The sequence below is a fragment of the Gopherus flavomarginatus genome, chromosome 14 (genome assembly GCF_025201925.1).
Source record: "Gopherus flavomarginatus isolate rGopFla2 chromosome 14, rGopFla2.mat.asm, whole genome shotgun sequence".
In the NCBI taxonomy this organism is placed as follows: domain Eukaryota; kingdom Metazoa; phylum Chordata; order Testudines; family Testudinidae; genus Gopherus; species Gopherus flavomarginatus.
Window position 1 is genome coordinate 11,329,950 of NC_066630.1, and position 15,612 is coordinate 11,345,561.

Here is a 15,612-nt window from a genome sequence, read left to right on the forward strand (position 1 = left end):
TACCATTGTAAGTTTATAGTGTAGACCTGGCCTTAGTTGGATGCAGTACTGGGACTGTCATCTGCAGTTTTCGGTTCACTTGTTAATTTGCTGAAAGGAACATTTAGCAATGTGTGCAGTTCAAATTTTGCTGCGTTAAGGGTATAGTGTAGGAGTAGACTTGCACGCAGTAATGTGGAGGAGAGGCTTGAAAGAAAATACCCCAACAATTATATTAATGTGGAGGACTGTTTAAAACACTTCCAAGAATGTAAATATTGTTCAAGTGCTTGCTCATGTTGATTCCATGTTAGTTGTGTGTGCACCACATCCATTTATGTCCCATTATGCCATTACCCAGCAGGCACAGGATGACTCAAGCTTCGATAGAGTAGTGCTGCAAGACCGTGAATTCCGAGCCCACCTCCAGGGAAACCGCTTGTGAGTCACCTAACATGGAATCGACATGAGCAAGTGCTCGAAGAGGAAAAAGTGGTTACCTACCTTTTGTAACTGTTGTTCTTTGAGATATGTTGCTCATGTCCATTCCATGATCCACCCTCCTACCTGTCATTGGAGCTGGTAGCAGGAAGGAACTAAGAGGGTGTAGGGCTGGTGGTAGGGCTGGTGGTAGTTCATATATTGACGCATGAGCACAGCACTCCAGAGGGCACCAAAGCCCACCCTATGGATACCACTAGGACAGGGGTAGGCAACGTATGGCACCGGGTGCCGAAGGCGGCATGCGAGCTGATTTTCAGTGGCACTCATACTGCCTGGGTCCTGGCCATTAGTCTGGGGGGCTCTGCATTTTAATTTAATTTAATTTTAAATGAAGCTTCTTAAACATTTTAAAAACCTTATTTACTTTACATACAACAATAGTTTAGTTATATATTATAGACTTATAGAAAGAGACCTAAAAACGTTAATGTATTACTGGCACGCAAAACCTTAAAATAGAGTGAATAAATGAAGACTTAGCACACCACTTCTGAAAGGTTGCTGACCCCTGCTCTAGGGGAAAAATTTCTATCAGTGGTACATGCAGTGTGCACATGCCAAACATGGAATAGACAGTTAAGAAAGGTAGGTAGCTGGGTTTTTTTTCTCATTGTGGCAACAGGGAGACTATTTCTGAGGCTGGAAAATTAAGAGGCTTCCATGTTGCCTGAATTTGTGTAAATTTATTTTGTGAGCATTATAGACTGTTAGGGTATGTCTACACACCAATGAGACACCCATGGCTGGCCCATGCTAGCTGACTCGGGCTACTGAGGGTTGGGCTGTGGGGCTGCTTTATTGCTGCGCAAACTTCTGGGCTCTAGGACCCTGCGGGGTGGAAGGCCCAGGCTCCCGCTTGGAAGTTTACACAGCAGTGAAACAGTGCTGCAGCCTGAGTCCCTGGATCCTGAGTCAGCTGGTGGATTTTTCTTTGCTATGTAGAGACGCCCTTAAGTCTTAGGGCTTGTCTACATCAGAAAGTTGCAGCGCTGGCGAGGGAGTTACAGCGCTGCAACTTAGGAGGTGTACACATCTGCAGGGCACCACCAGCGCTGCAACTCCCTGTTTGCAGCGTTGGCCGTACTCCCGTTTTGTCTCGGGTGTAGAGGATCCAGCGCTGGTGATCCAGCGCTGGAAATCAAATATAGACACTTACCAGCGCTTTTCTTGACCTCCGTGGAATAAGCAGGTATCCCAGCATACCTGAGGAAGCCTCTGGTAATCAAGCTGGTCTCCTTCCCCGGTTTGCTCTCGCGTTCCCCGAACCCCGAGCAAGCAGGTCTCCTTCCCTGAGGTTTGCTGGGTGGTTCCGGGAACGCGAGAGCAAACCGGGAAAGGAGACCAGCTTCGCCGCGGTTTGCTCTCGCGTTTCCCGGAACCACCCTGCAAACCGCAGGGAAGGAGACCTGCTTGTTCGGGGAACGCGAGAGCAAACCGCGGCGAAGCTGGTCTCCTTTCCCGGGTTTGCTCTCGCGTTCCCCGAACCACCCAGCAAACCGCAGGGAAGGAGACCTGCTTGTTCGGGGGTTCGGGGAACGAGAGAGCAAACCGGGAAAGGAGACCAGCTTCGCCGCGGTTTGCTCTCGCGTTCCCCGAACCTCCCTTGAAGCCGCCCAACAGCGCTGCAGTGTGGCCACATCTAACACCACTTGCAGCGCTGGTTGCTGTAAGTGTGGCCACTCTGCAGCGCTGGCCCTATACAGCTGTACTAATACAGCTGTAACAACCAGCGCTGCAAAATTTTAGATGTAGACATGGCCTTAGAGTCCCTGCTGGGCAGTGTATTCGCTTGACTGAGAGTGTTTAATCTTACTGGCCCCAAACTTCCCATCACCAGTTCAGTTGCACATTTGGTAGAAATAGTGGAAGCGCTAGTGCAGACAAGACTTTAGCTGAACATAATCATTTTAAGCACTGTTGTTTAACCTGAAAGTCTAACTCTCATCTAATGATGCTTAAAATGTCAACTTTGATGATACAGTGGTTAGAACAGCAGTGGTTGCCTGGAGCATGGTTTAGACTAGCATTCTCACTCAGGATACCTATTGGGGCTGAAAAGTTGTAGAATTCTCTGCCATTCCTGGAGGGATGGGGGGAGCTTAGTTTAAACAAGGTCTAAGTGACTGGCCTCTGTGAGAGGAGAGATTATTTCTTAAAATGACAACTAAAAATTAAATAAAATATCACATTGTATAAAATACTGACTCTTTCCTTCCTCCTTAAAGGGACACTGCTAGATACTTTTGGGCCCAAAATTCAGCTTTTCTGTGTGGCTTTCAAAAAGAAAATGTCAAAAACTTGAATGAAGAGAACTTCAGTATAAATGTTTTGTTTTATAGTGACGGAAGGGGTTGGCTTTAAACATAAAAATGAATTGTTTGTGCCCCAAATGTGGCAGTGCTATTCTATTGCAATGGGAGTAACTCACCGTGAGACTGAACATTCTGTTTTCAATGTCCAAGGGAGTGAATTACCAAAAATAAACAAAACACACATGATTAACTGTATTTGATATTTGAAGATCCTTTCAGTTTTAATCAAAGGCAATGGTAGTGACATAGCTAAGGATGGAGATGTTGAAAAATGACTTTTGACCTCATGTCCCTCCATTTTTATGACAATTTCTAATAGGGACCGGATTTTAGGATTTCTGTTAAAGGGTGGTTCACCAGATATTAACTCCTTGCCACTGGTTGAATGGATGCTTATTAAGTGGAGATTTTGCTTCTGGCAGAAGTCATTGCTATTTATTTCATTAGGCAGTACTGTTTCTCTGGGAGATGTCCCAATGAAGGTGCCTCCTTAGTTAAGCACAGCCTCTTGCATTAAAGACAAGTTAACAAGTTTTTGTTCTGAGTAATTGCTTATGAAGGCAAGGTTAGTAACAGCATCAGATGCCAAAGCTCTGAGGTAACACTGAAGTAGCTATTCTAACTACACTGAGAATTTACAGCGCTCAGGGTTGTGAAAAAACACCCCTTTGAGCGTAGCAAGTTTCAGTGCTATAAAGCACCAGTAAAGACAGTGCATTAGTGCTGGTAGCTAAGCCCCTTGTGGAGGTGGCTTTTTTAGAGCGCTGGGAGAGCTAAAGCGCTGCCACGGCAGCACTTTAGCGATGCCAATGTAGATTAGCCCTGATAGCTTGCAATATTCCCTTCAGTCCCAACTGTTGTCAACAGTTACTCTTGTATATATGTTTATTCCTATGTGGAGTTCTTTGAAGAACTGATTGCGGGGTCAAGCACTTACTCAGCAAATCTAACCATGATGTGGAAAGTGTGATGCTTTGGGATTCACCTAGGCCAGTAAGGGGTTCAGTCTTGCAACTCGGGGTGCCTTAAATGCTATACAGCTGTGACTCACAGCCGTGTCACCAACAGCCACCATACAAACAAGAAAGTCTCACTCTGGCTTCCTCTGCTCAATTACTCTTTGCAGGAGGATCTCCGAATTCTCCACAAAAGCATTTCTCAGCTGTGCTCAACTCCCTCTCATGGTAGCACTCATTCTTCCAGCATGGCTGACCAGTCTTTAGCCAGGATCCAACACAGAGACCAAAGCACTTGGTTACTTTGTTTGAAAGATGAAGGATAAAATGACTTTTGCCTTTGCTTATATCTTCCCAGAGTTTACTGACCCTGTTCCACAAGGCAGGAAGGCTTCTTGTGAGTCCAGTCACCAATCCCATTGAGAGATAGGGCTGGTCTACGCTAGAGGAGGGGATCGATCTAAGATACACAACTTCAGCTACATGAATAACGTAGCTGAAGTTGAAGTATTTTAGATCGAGTTACCTACTGTCCTCACGGCACGGGATCAACGTCTGCGGCTCCCCCTGTCGACTCCGCTACCGCCGTTCGCATTGGTGGAGTTCTGGAGTCGACAAGCTCGTTCGGGGATCAATATATCGCGTCTAGATGAGATGCGATATATTGATCCCTGAGAAATCGATTGCTACCCGCCGATATGGCGGGTAGTGAAGACATAGCCTAAGTGATCATCTTCCCCAACTTGCTTGCCTGATGGCTTTTTTTTACCTTGCATATGATTGTGCTTTTCATTGTCTGAGGTCATACCTTCATTTACATTGGAGACTGAAGTCAAGCCTGCAAAACAACATTGCTTTGTCTAGGACCCACTGGGATTAGGCACTGTCTGCCAAATACATTTGAGGGGCATATTTTCCAGCATGCAAGAATACTAATGATCAGTGAGTTACTAGTTTTTGATACAAGACACCTTTTAAATAATATCATGACAGTAGTGTGTGGGGTGCACACAAAGGTGAGCAGGCCAGTTGAGACACATTTCTACATACCAGGAAGCCCCTTGCCCTGTGGCATTGGGATGCTCTTAGGGTCACAGAGGGCCCCTCTCATAACAGATTATTTATCTTCGGTGTTAGGTCATGTCTCTTCATGGAGCAAGTCAGTGGTGTAGCTATACTAATATGCTATATAGCAAAGCCCTCCTAGTGTAGACGCAATTGTATTTGCAAAGCTGCACTTTGACTGGTATAGTTTATATTGTTATCCCCAAACAAAACAAGCTATACCAGTAGAAGTATAGTTTTACCAGTATAACTGTGTCTACACTAGGGGCTTCTGCCAGCACAGCTATGTCAGGGATCAAAACCTCTTCACATCCCCAGTTGATGTAACTATGCCAGCAGATGTTTGGAGTGTAGACATAAGTTTAGTTTAGCTTCATGTGCTTTGCCAGATTTCTGGCTGTTGAATAGTGTGCAGTAGGAACAGCAGTTATCAACATTTATTTCTTAAGGTGTGAAGTGACATGAAAGCCTCTTTCTAGAATGGGGATGATCTAATTTGTATTTCCTTGTAGCATTCTACGGACCAGATCGTTCTAATAAGCAATGAACTATTTTTTTAAATAGAGAACTTCAGTCAGTGGATTATGTATTTGAATTCAGTATGTCAACTGTTTAGATCACCTTTAATCAAAGTGTGTTGTGCAAATACGGTAGATGATAATGAGGCTTAGGATATGTCTACACTGCAAAATTGTTGACAAAACTTTTGTCTTTCACAGGTACTTAAAAAAGCCCCCCCGCGAAAGACAAAAGTTTTGCCGATGCAAGTGGCAGTGTGAACGTGGAATGCTCATGCTGACAAAGCTTAACGCTCAGAGGGGCTGGAAGTATTTTGTTGGCAGAAGTACTGACAACGAGCGTTTACACATATTGACTTCTAGTGACAAGTCTGTGTTGACACAGCCTTGTTGTTAAAAGCTGCGTGGTGTAGACAAGCCCTTAGTTACCACTTGAATAACACGTGCTACCTGCTAATTCACTGTGTGTTTCTATTTTTAGTTTCCCTGTTTGGGGGATTTGTCAAAGATGAACTCAGATGATTACATGTCTTGGAGTGGAGCTAGTATCCTTTTATGTAACCTCTCTAGAAGTCTTATCTTTTTTCCTATTATACACATTTATGTAGCAAATATGATCTTGATATTTACTACTTGCTGCAAACTTTAGCCTCTAAAAATTGAAGTTTTTTGGTGTAAGTAATGTTTGTCAAGCACTCTGAAGGAAAAAAGAGCTGCTAAGTGCCAAGTTATAAACATAACTGTAGTCAAATGTAATATATTAACTCTCTTTTTGTAATTTTAGTAACTGAGAGAAGACACTTTTAGCTAAGATATGATAAATATTTTAGAGCAACCCTTTTATTAGGACAGGTCTGTACTTAAAACGATGCGCTATTGTAGCGCTTTAGAGAAGACCATGCTACGCTGACAGGAGAACTTCTTCCGTTGGCATACTTAATCCACCTCTGTGAGAGGCGGTAGCTATGTTAACGGGAATGATTAGAGCTGAAACTTGTGTTAATCATTTTGCTATTTCGTTGACACTCTAGACAAAAAAGCTGATTGTTACTGTTATTTTTGTTAGCATGACACTGTTCATTTGGATTGCAAGCAGTTTGAGGTAATATTTAAATCCCCTTCCCAAAACTGTTCATTAAATTAAAATTAATCACTGAGCACTTGTATTAATATTAGATTTTGTTACAGCAGTTTAACAAAACCTAAAGTGTGGCCTTAGTAAGATTCCTTTAATTATTTTATAATTAACAAGAAATTTTAAATTGAATACGCAGTATTTTATTTTTGGGATGTGATTTTTTTGCTTAATCACCAAGTACATTTTTGTAGTACTGTAGTTGCTAAACAAAATCAGAATGTGTCTGTGTCCACCAAAGGGTAAAGCTCGTTTCTATTTTGATATGCTAGCACCCTTCTGGATGTATGTGGTTTTGCTCACTAATCTTTCTTCAGATACTTTTAAATCTTTGAATAAAATAGATAAGTCTGTCTATGAAATGATTAAAAGGTGCTGGATTGATACCACCATAACTGGCTTTTTCTCTTTTCTCACGTTGTGTTCTCTACCTCTTCAGTTTCTTTGTCTTTTCTTCTCCCATTTATGGCCCCTCCCCCCCAGTCTCGCTGTGTGCCATTCTCTAGTATTACGCAGTGATTTGCTCCTGCACCCCAACATATCCCACCACTCACTTCCTCTAATATCTCTAAAGGGATAGTATTTTTACTTGGTTAACATCCAGTGATTTCATTGGAGTTGAAGGTGCTCAGCACAATGTAGGACTGGACTCAGTGTAATCGAAACAGGGGATTATGGACTTCCCTGCTGGATCAAGACAAAGACGATGTTCCTATCTGAAGGACACTACTGTCTGAAATACCATACGCACTGCAAAACTTCCAGATACAATAGTTATTAAGGATGACTGTTCGGCCTTAATTTTTCTGCTTTTGTGTGTTTTTTTAACCCCTTGGGATAAATTTTAAAAGTATTGCATAAGGCTTTATTTTGTAATTCCTGTTAAAGCAGTGGGTGTTGCGTAGCCAAAATTCTGAGTGAAGTACAGGGACATGCTTCCAAAGCATATCAGTGTAACTTAGCTACTTGAAGTTTAACCCTCTTCACCACCATCTCCAGTCAGTCAAGATCAGTTAATTAAATTTTGCATTTTAACTCAGATACGTAGGCACAAATAAAAAAGCCAATGATTCCAAGTACTATAGAAATACCAGAATACCAGGTGACATATACTGCCCTATACCCACATAGGTAGTGGACGTGTAGTGAAAATAGATCATAGTTTTATTTTTTATCTTCTACTAAAGAAGCTAGAAAATGGAGGAGGAACGGACAGCAGCAAGGAGAAAGATTATTTCATCTTCAACTCCCAGATGCCATGAAACACATAGGGGTCTTGATCCCACAAAGTTCTTTAGTATGTGCTTAACTTCAATCATGTAGGCAGTCCATAAATGAATAACAGAAAGGCAGAGGCATATGATGCATTTTCTTTTTTAACTACCTACTTTGTTAAATCAAATTATAACCTAAATAAACAAATTGGACTGTCACTGTGTTCTGGTTTTGATTTAAAATTGTTATTTCTATTAGTGAACTGCAAGGACTTCCTAAGTAGAGATGTGTTGGACTTTAAGATGAACTTTCATGTGTTAATATTTGCAGGTGGAACATTTTTCAAATTGTAGTCCATGAACTGCACAAGCTACCCTTAACTCAAGATGCATCCAGACTTGTCTCCTCACCTGCACAGTGAAGAATGTAACCTAGTTATCAATCTGCTCAAAGAGTGTCACAAAGAGGTAAGAGTTTTGAAAAGTAAAACAAGTTGTGTGTGGGAATTGAGTGTCAGTATATTAGTGAGAATATTATTTCGTCATAGAGTGACATCTCCCCTTCAGGCAGAACAACCATGAGCTGTTCTTCCTCCCATCTGTCACACATGCACTAAACCTACCATATTCCAGCCATCCAGGAGACAGATGGCTCAGTCTGTTTGAAAGTAGGTGCTCTAGGCGTATTGAAAGTGATAAGAAAATGCAGAGTGCCTGACACCCACTGTGTGGAGAGTTGAAAATTTAAACAGTTGCTGGGATTTCAATGAGACCTGCTGTTAGACTTCTATATTTTTAATATGGTTCAATCAGCACCATCTAAATATATAATCTAGCACATTTCTGTGAAGTGGCTCAGAGGTCTTTCATTTTTTCAAGCAAGTAGAAAGTTGAGATCACCTGCTTGGAAAAATTCTTTACATTTTCATTGGCTGTGCTGTAAATCTTAAATGTCGAAGAGTCATCCTCTATATTCAGAAACTTAATAATATATCTGCTGTATGCTATATCATTGCTAAATTATTTTCCCAGTTGTTGGTTTTATTCTTAATCAGTGTTGCATGCAGAAGTATTTCTGTATCAAGACATAAAAAGTCAATTTAATTTCAATTGTTTTCACTAAGACAAAGAGTAAATTTAAATATTGAATCTTAATGAGCAAAGCATTGGCTTGCCCTATTACACATTGAATGAAATATCTTCATCTCAGGTTGTTGCAAAGATTCAAATATGATGTTTCATGGAATCTGTTGCTTTAGAATTTATTGAAACTACTAAATTCATTCATCTCCTTCCTTTAAAGTTTCTACTAGAATTTTAAAATAGCTTCAGAAGTAAAAATGTTAAATTTAAAACTGCATAAACTTGAATTGGACTAGTAACATAGAAGGTATTGGGATCACAATTAAGGCTGATAAGAACCTTAATCTACTCTGAAAGAACACTGAAGGGAAATGGTGAAATTGATTAAGCAATTAATCAAGTATAGAAAGCAAACTGCTAGATTTTTTGTTCAACTAGTTTTAGTTGTAGCCCCTGGATGTTACTTATATTTCTAGTATGTGCAAAATATTTGGATAAATCTGATTTTCAATTTGGTCATTTAATCAACAGAATTTTTTTTAAATGGCTGTGATTTATAAATCACAACAAAATATCTTAAGTACAGACTTAGTTTTAAGTGTTTTTTACTAGCAGTGTGAGTATAATGCCATGTCAGAACATGATGTTCTGATGGACAAAAATTAATGTTTGCATCATGTCAGCACTTGTATTAAGATGTGAAGAGGCATAATAGGCACTCCCATTTAAGAACTGATAAATAGCCATTTGTATTTAAGTGGTCAAGGGCCACTTTTGTAAAGTGGTGTTGGTAGACCTGTAATTGAGAATGAAAGGTCTGAGCCTTTATATAACAATCCTTTTGAGTCTTGAAGTCCTTCAGATATGAAGTATTAGTGGAATAGTTTTAATTCATGATATATTGTCAATAGATGAGTGTGGGACTATTCCATTGACGTTCTTTTGGTTTCATATGTCTTTAAGATGCCATAAATTATGTGAAATCATTACAATAGTACTGAAAGTTTAAAATATAGAAAGAACTTTTGGTTACTCTGTTTCAGCTGTACATACCATATATAACACTAGTCTACAATTTTTGAGAAGTCGTCTGCTTCAGAGATAAAATGTGATATTTATTATGTATTTTGATGTGCTGAATTCAAATATGACAATTAAAACAACTGGCTACTGTTTCTAAGATATTTACATTTTTATATTTACATTTTTATATTTTATGTCTGTATATTGGGTAGATAGTAGAATTTTAATCATAAATTGTAAACCTAGGTCTTTTCATGTATTTATGGTTGCTTTACATGATAATATTTCACCTGTCCTGTTTATGTAACACTTTAAAAATCAGCAAAAGGGTTATATAAATAAAATTTATTATGAAACAAAAGGCAAAAAACTATTCTGTACATAGTTTAGTCCTATTCAGCGTCTACTCGGCGCTTCTTGGCTTGTCTCTTGTCTTCATTAAATGGAGCATCTCTTGTCACTGTCCAGCAATAGTCTGCAAGCATTGATGGGCTCCATTTGCCCTGATAGCCTACCAGGAGATTCCACTGCTGTAATCTGGATCCCAACAGCTCTGCCTTACTCTTGGGTAGTTCCAAATCCCTGACAAGGTCATTCAGTTCACCTTGTGTTATGAGGTGTGGTTCAGAGGAGGAGGATGGGAGAAAATGTGGGTCCTGTGATACTGATGGTTCAGGACCAGAAGTTTCATCCTCTTCCTCATCTGACTCGAGTGAGAATGATTCTGGTGCATCAGGAACCGGCAGTCCTTCTCTGTAGGGTACTGGGCGTATAGCTGATGGAATGTTTGAATAATGCACAGTCCACTTTTTCTTCTTTGACACACCTTTCCCAACTGGAGGCACCATGCAGAAGTAACAATTGCTGGTATGATCTGTTGGCTCTCTCCAAATCATTGGCACTGCAAAAGGCATAGATTTCCTTTTCCTGTTCAACCACTGGCGAAGATTTGTTGCACAAGTGTTGCAGCATATGTGTGGGGCCCACCTCTTGTCCTGATCTCCAATTTTGCAGCCAAAAGAAAGGTGATAGGCTTTCTTAACCATGGTGGTTATACTGCGCTTTTGTGATGCAAAAGTCACTTCACCACAAACATAGCAGAAGTTATCTGCACTGTTCACACAAGTACAGGCATCTCTGCTCACTTTGGCTAAACAGAAATGTGTCCCTTTGCAAAATCAAACACTGACAAATAAGATAGCACGACACTGTATGATTTCTAGAGCTGATATAGGGCAATTTGTTCAGCAGAGTGACGTAAGCTTCGTTATGATTGCATCATCCATGACTTCTAGGAATAACATGATGCAATTCATATCATGTATGATGCAATACCAGCTTCAGATTGCATCATTCATTGTTTTTCTAAAAAGCAAGTACTGTCCAAACCCAGTCATAGATTTATTCATAGATCCAGTCAAAGATGTATTTTAGTCCTTTCTGGTTTAAATAGAGATCCTTTCCCTTTATAACTCACTTACCATCCGCCATTCCCAAGTCAAGGGTCGTATATACTGACCCAATAGCATATCTTGAAAACTAGAGCCAATCAACAATTTTAAGCATCATTTTCGTTCTCAGTGACCCAGAATTAGTAAAGTTGGACTACATTTATTTCAGAAGCATTTTGGCTGTAGAGCAGTGCAATTTGTGGTTACTTTAAAAACCCTGCTCATTTAATTTCATTCTCATGTTTCAAAATAGTAAGACACTAGTTCACAATAAAAGGCACCAGTACTTCAAACTTTTAGTTTATAAGGACATATTTTAATTAAAGCTAATAAAAAAGTGTGATCTCCTCCTGAAAATGAGTTCGAGCTAGGAAATCTGGTGAGATCTGGACTCATCCGTATGTGGATTTCCTCCTTCCTTGCTGTCAGAGGTTTAGTGAGGGGACAACAGCTACTCCAGGCAGGTTCTTTGGCCTTGTTTGCAGTAAACAATACATACTGTCCAATGCAAGCAATTTTGTTATAGCGTATTTTGGGATAGGGTGTATATAGGGATTTTTTTTTGTAAGTTTGTGCAACCATTCTCCTGTTTGGTGGTGTATCTTGGTTTACTTGTAAATCAATCACACAAAGATTAAGCAAAATGGACAGGAATATTTTACAGATTAATACACTGGACATAATTTGCACATGTTTTAATTGCACCAAAATGAGGACAGATAAAATTGTCATATCTCTCCACTATGAAAATAAACTAAGGAATGGCCTCCTTTGTGATGACATGGACGTCTGACTCAAGCATTTTGGGCCAGATTCTGATAAATTCCTTCTGGTAATAGCTTTATTCAGGGTGTTTTACTCCACAGATGGCTCCTTTGCGTTCAGTGGGACTGCTCACATGATAAAGGTATTACTCACCATGAATAAGAGATCAGAATCTTGCCCTTTGGGAATAGGTTAACAGGCTGTAGAGTCTCTGTAAACAATATTGTGGCAACTATACACTCTAAAACTACAAAAATTGGTAACTTTTTTCCTTTTTTTGGATTATTGCTTCAATCTGCCTTTTAAAATAGAGAGAATCTGAAATTTACTTGTGCTGAAAACTTTCTATTGGTGCCCAAATGTGCACTGTGCTGTTTCATATGAGGAGTGGGGATTGTGTAGTAAACTCTTTAGCGCTATCATAACTCTAACTCTGCCCTCATGGGAACTTGAACAATTCCATGGGCAATATCATCCCAAACTACTTATTAAGTAATGTGACTCATGTCCTCCATAATTTAGCTCATTAAACACAAGAGATTAGTTTTCATTCACAATCTAGCCCAATTTCTCTAGCAGCCCAATTTCTCTAGCAGTCCTTTAGAGGATAACTTCCAGTACTAAAGGGCATACTTCATTAATATGTATATTAGTTTTGCCTTTATACTGTATGTAGGAACAGATAATTGCTGTTAAAGACAGCCATTTGCCCCAACTTCATTTCATTTGTGTCCCTGCTCATCAATTTAAAGCCCTAGTCCACTGGAATCTGTTACCCAAGTTCTCACATAGTACTACTTGACCACAGTATGTTCTCTTTAAATCTTCTGTTCCTGTGCTCTCTCTAAATTCTTGAATTATCATGAGGGAGCCTTGCCTAGAATAGCTGCAAGTTCTGAAATTGGAATGGAATGTCCAGGGTATCTTCTCTGCATTTCCTCCAAATTCTGCAGCCTCATTTGTCTGTGCAGTCTAAATGATCTAGGGGTAGTCTGAGGTGTTGCATGGGCATACAGTTTTCCTCATCCAAGTTAATTAAAAGCAAGTAGGATTCTAACCAGGTTCCTAATAACTAAAACCAGGATAGGGAGTTCCTCTCCATATCAACTTCAGCAATATCAAAGGAGGTTGCCAATAAAATGATAGCTGCTCACATTTAATAGGAAAGTAGAAGTAAAACCAAAACACATTTTTATTTAGACACTGCAGAATCCTAATGTCTGGATTTTGTAATCACCTAAATAAAATACTGTAAATAGCATGCAGGTGAAAGGGGTGAGAGAGAAGAAAATGAGTTTGGTTTGTTCTGCCTAGTGGTGTGTAAACTGATTTGGCTAATAAGCTTTGACCAGAGAATCCTGTTGTATTCCTTTCATTGTAGGAATTATTGTTAATCTGCTTTCCTCTTATAATTTTATGTTGTATAGGTTGGTACAATATGCCTAGTAAAACTGTCCATAAACTTTAGAAAGGACTTGATTTGAATATGCTCTTCTATTTGAACGTCTTGGCAACAGTGATTTGAATGGATACATAGCCTATTTAAGCTACTAAACGACTAAGAGTAGTGGTAATAAATTGATGCAAAGGATTATATTTTTTTCAGAATGTGTTCTTGGTTTGATTGAAAGACAATGTCTGCTTGGATGAAGGAGGACTTAATTGGTTCTTTCAGCTTTGTGCATAACTATGAAAAGAGGTGTTTGCACACTCTAGAGTTTCCGCTATGAAGAGAAAATGTCTGTCACAGACAGTTCAGTCATAAGGAAATGATGTTTTTATCTAAACTTTAAAATAATTTATTGAAATATCTTACTTTGGAATGTCAGATTTCACTGACTTTACCCTCAGTGACTGAGTCACTGAAAACTCTGGCCAATACTTAACTAAATCACCATGAGTGTAAGCTTCTATGTAGCTGAATTCAATACTCTTAAAAGTGATAACTTGAATTGGGCAGTGTGGGAAAACATCTCCACAGAACTCAGTTAAATGCATTTCATTGCTGAACTGAAACATGTCTACTGTACGAAGTTCATATTTATTGAATAGAAGCTGTCAAGTATGCTATTTGTACAGTATTACCTTAGACACTTTTGAAAGGTAAATTATTGTTGTGCCAAGTGAGAGCTTTAAAAAGGCCTGTATTTCTTGCAGATGTCAGCTATAGAACATACGGTTTTACAAGCTCTTCACTATTAGGAGAGTGACACCCATCCTGGAAAAACTGAATTTCCATAAGTTGACCCATAAGAAGAAAGCTAACGTTTTACTCTCTTTGCAGACTCCATGTTAACTAGATTTAAAGCAGTAACATTTCTTTTCAAGCTGGAATTTAATTTCACTGACACAATGTCCATTGCTGTGCTTTATCTTCAAAGAGTTTAAATATAATAGCTCTCACTAAACTTGAAATCCACTGATACTATATAGATAGTGGATCCCAAAACATCTCAACAAAGCATACTTTGAAATGTAAGGAAAATCTCAAAATTCAAGAAGTTGTCATGAACATAATCAGTCTCTAGTGCGAATACAGGACTCCATGTGATATGAAAGAAGATCATGTAAGGGTCTAGTTGAGAGCCATCTCAGCTTAGCATGACAATGCATTTCTTCTGAATATTTCTTGAAATTTGATAAATAATTGTAAGAGACACCAAGACGAAAGTCTCAGACAGGTGTAAGTCAAATTCCATGCCAAGTTATGACTAAAGAATATACCCATCTTTTCTATTGCACGTCTTCGTCAGCAATATCCATTAATTTGGTGATACGTGCTTGGTCCAATAAGCTGTTTAACTCCATGCTATGAAGCCAGGATTTCAGATTTGCCTCAATCACTCTCTGAATCTATAAAAACAAGTTGATTTCAAAATCTTTATACTTGCTGACTAAATCTGATGTCTTCTTCCTAGTTACCTCATCTGTTCTCATCAATTTCATGTCGTCTGAGACCTTCTAAATTCTCCTCTAACTTTCCATGAAGGGTTGGCTCCAAGTGAAATAATATACTTTCAGGGGAGTTTCTTTACATTAACTTCAGGTCCGTCATCCTGTCACTCTTGCTATTTTTGTAGCTTTCCTTTGCTGTTCTGTGCCTCAGGTGGGCTTGCGGATGGTATACTTATAAGTCTTAAGAGCAGGATTCATTACTGTTTGTCCAAATGAAGTCCCTGGCAGGATGCTGCACCAGAAAAGTAATATCTCAAGTGCACACACATAGCAGGTATAGTCTCACTTTTGAGAGTTGAGGTGTTGCCTCTCTTGCACCCTTTGGACAACTGTTTGATCTCTTTTTGCCTTTGCAGCGAGAAGCATGACACTTCCTTCTGATTATGCTGCAGATGGCTAACAAACTTGGCTTTAAATTGGTAGAATACATACACACTTACATCCATCTCTTTCTTGCAGCTCTAATAGAACCGTTCCTTTTCTTTGAATTAACAGTTAGTCATTTATGACTACAGCCTTTTCATATTACAGTGAAGCTGAAATGTTATACGTTTAGAAGTTAACAAGATACGTTCTATGATCAGTCTTATTTGACAAATAAATTTGATTGCCTGTGGAAGAGAGGGGAAAGAATAATTCTGCTTTTTTAGCT

At 39.4% G+C, this 15,612-nt stretch overlaps 1 protein-coding gene across 3 annotated transcripts in view; it reads left to right on the top strand.

Moving 5' to 3' along the window:
- Nucleotides 1-15,612, top strand: part of CMC2 (C-X9-C motif containing 2) — a 43,032-nt gene that overhangs the window by 12,290 nt on the left and 15,130 nt on the right. For 2 of the 3 annotated variants that reach the window (XM_050922901.1, XM_050922902.1), the window contains one exon: nt 8,015-8,151. In XM_050922901.1, the coding sequence (XP_050778858.1) occupies nt 8,071-8,151 (81 nt within the window). In that variant the 5' untranslated portion in view covers nt 8,015-8,070. Of the gene's footprint in view, nt 1-5,785; nt 5,880-8,014; nt 8,152-15,612 lie in introns of those variants that run through there. The other variant, XM_050922900.1, reaches the window with a different exon arrangement.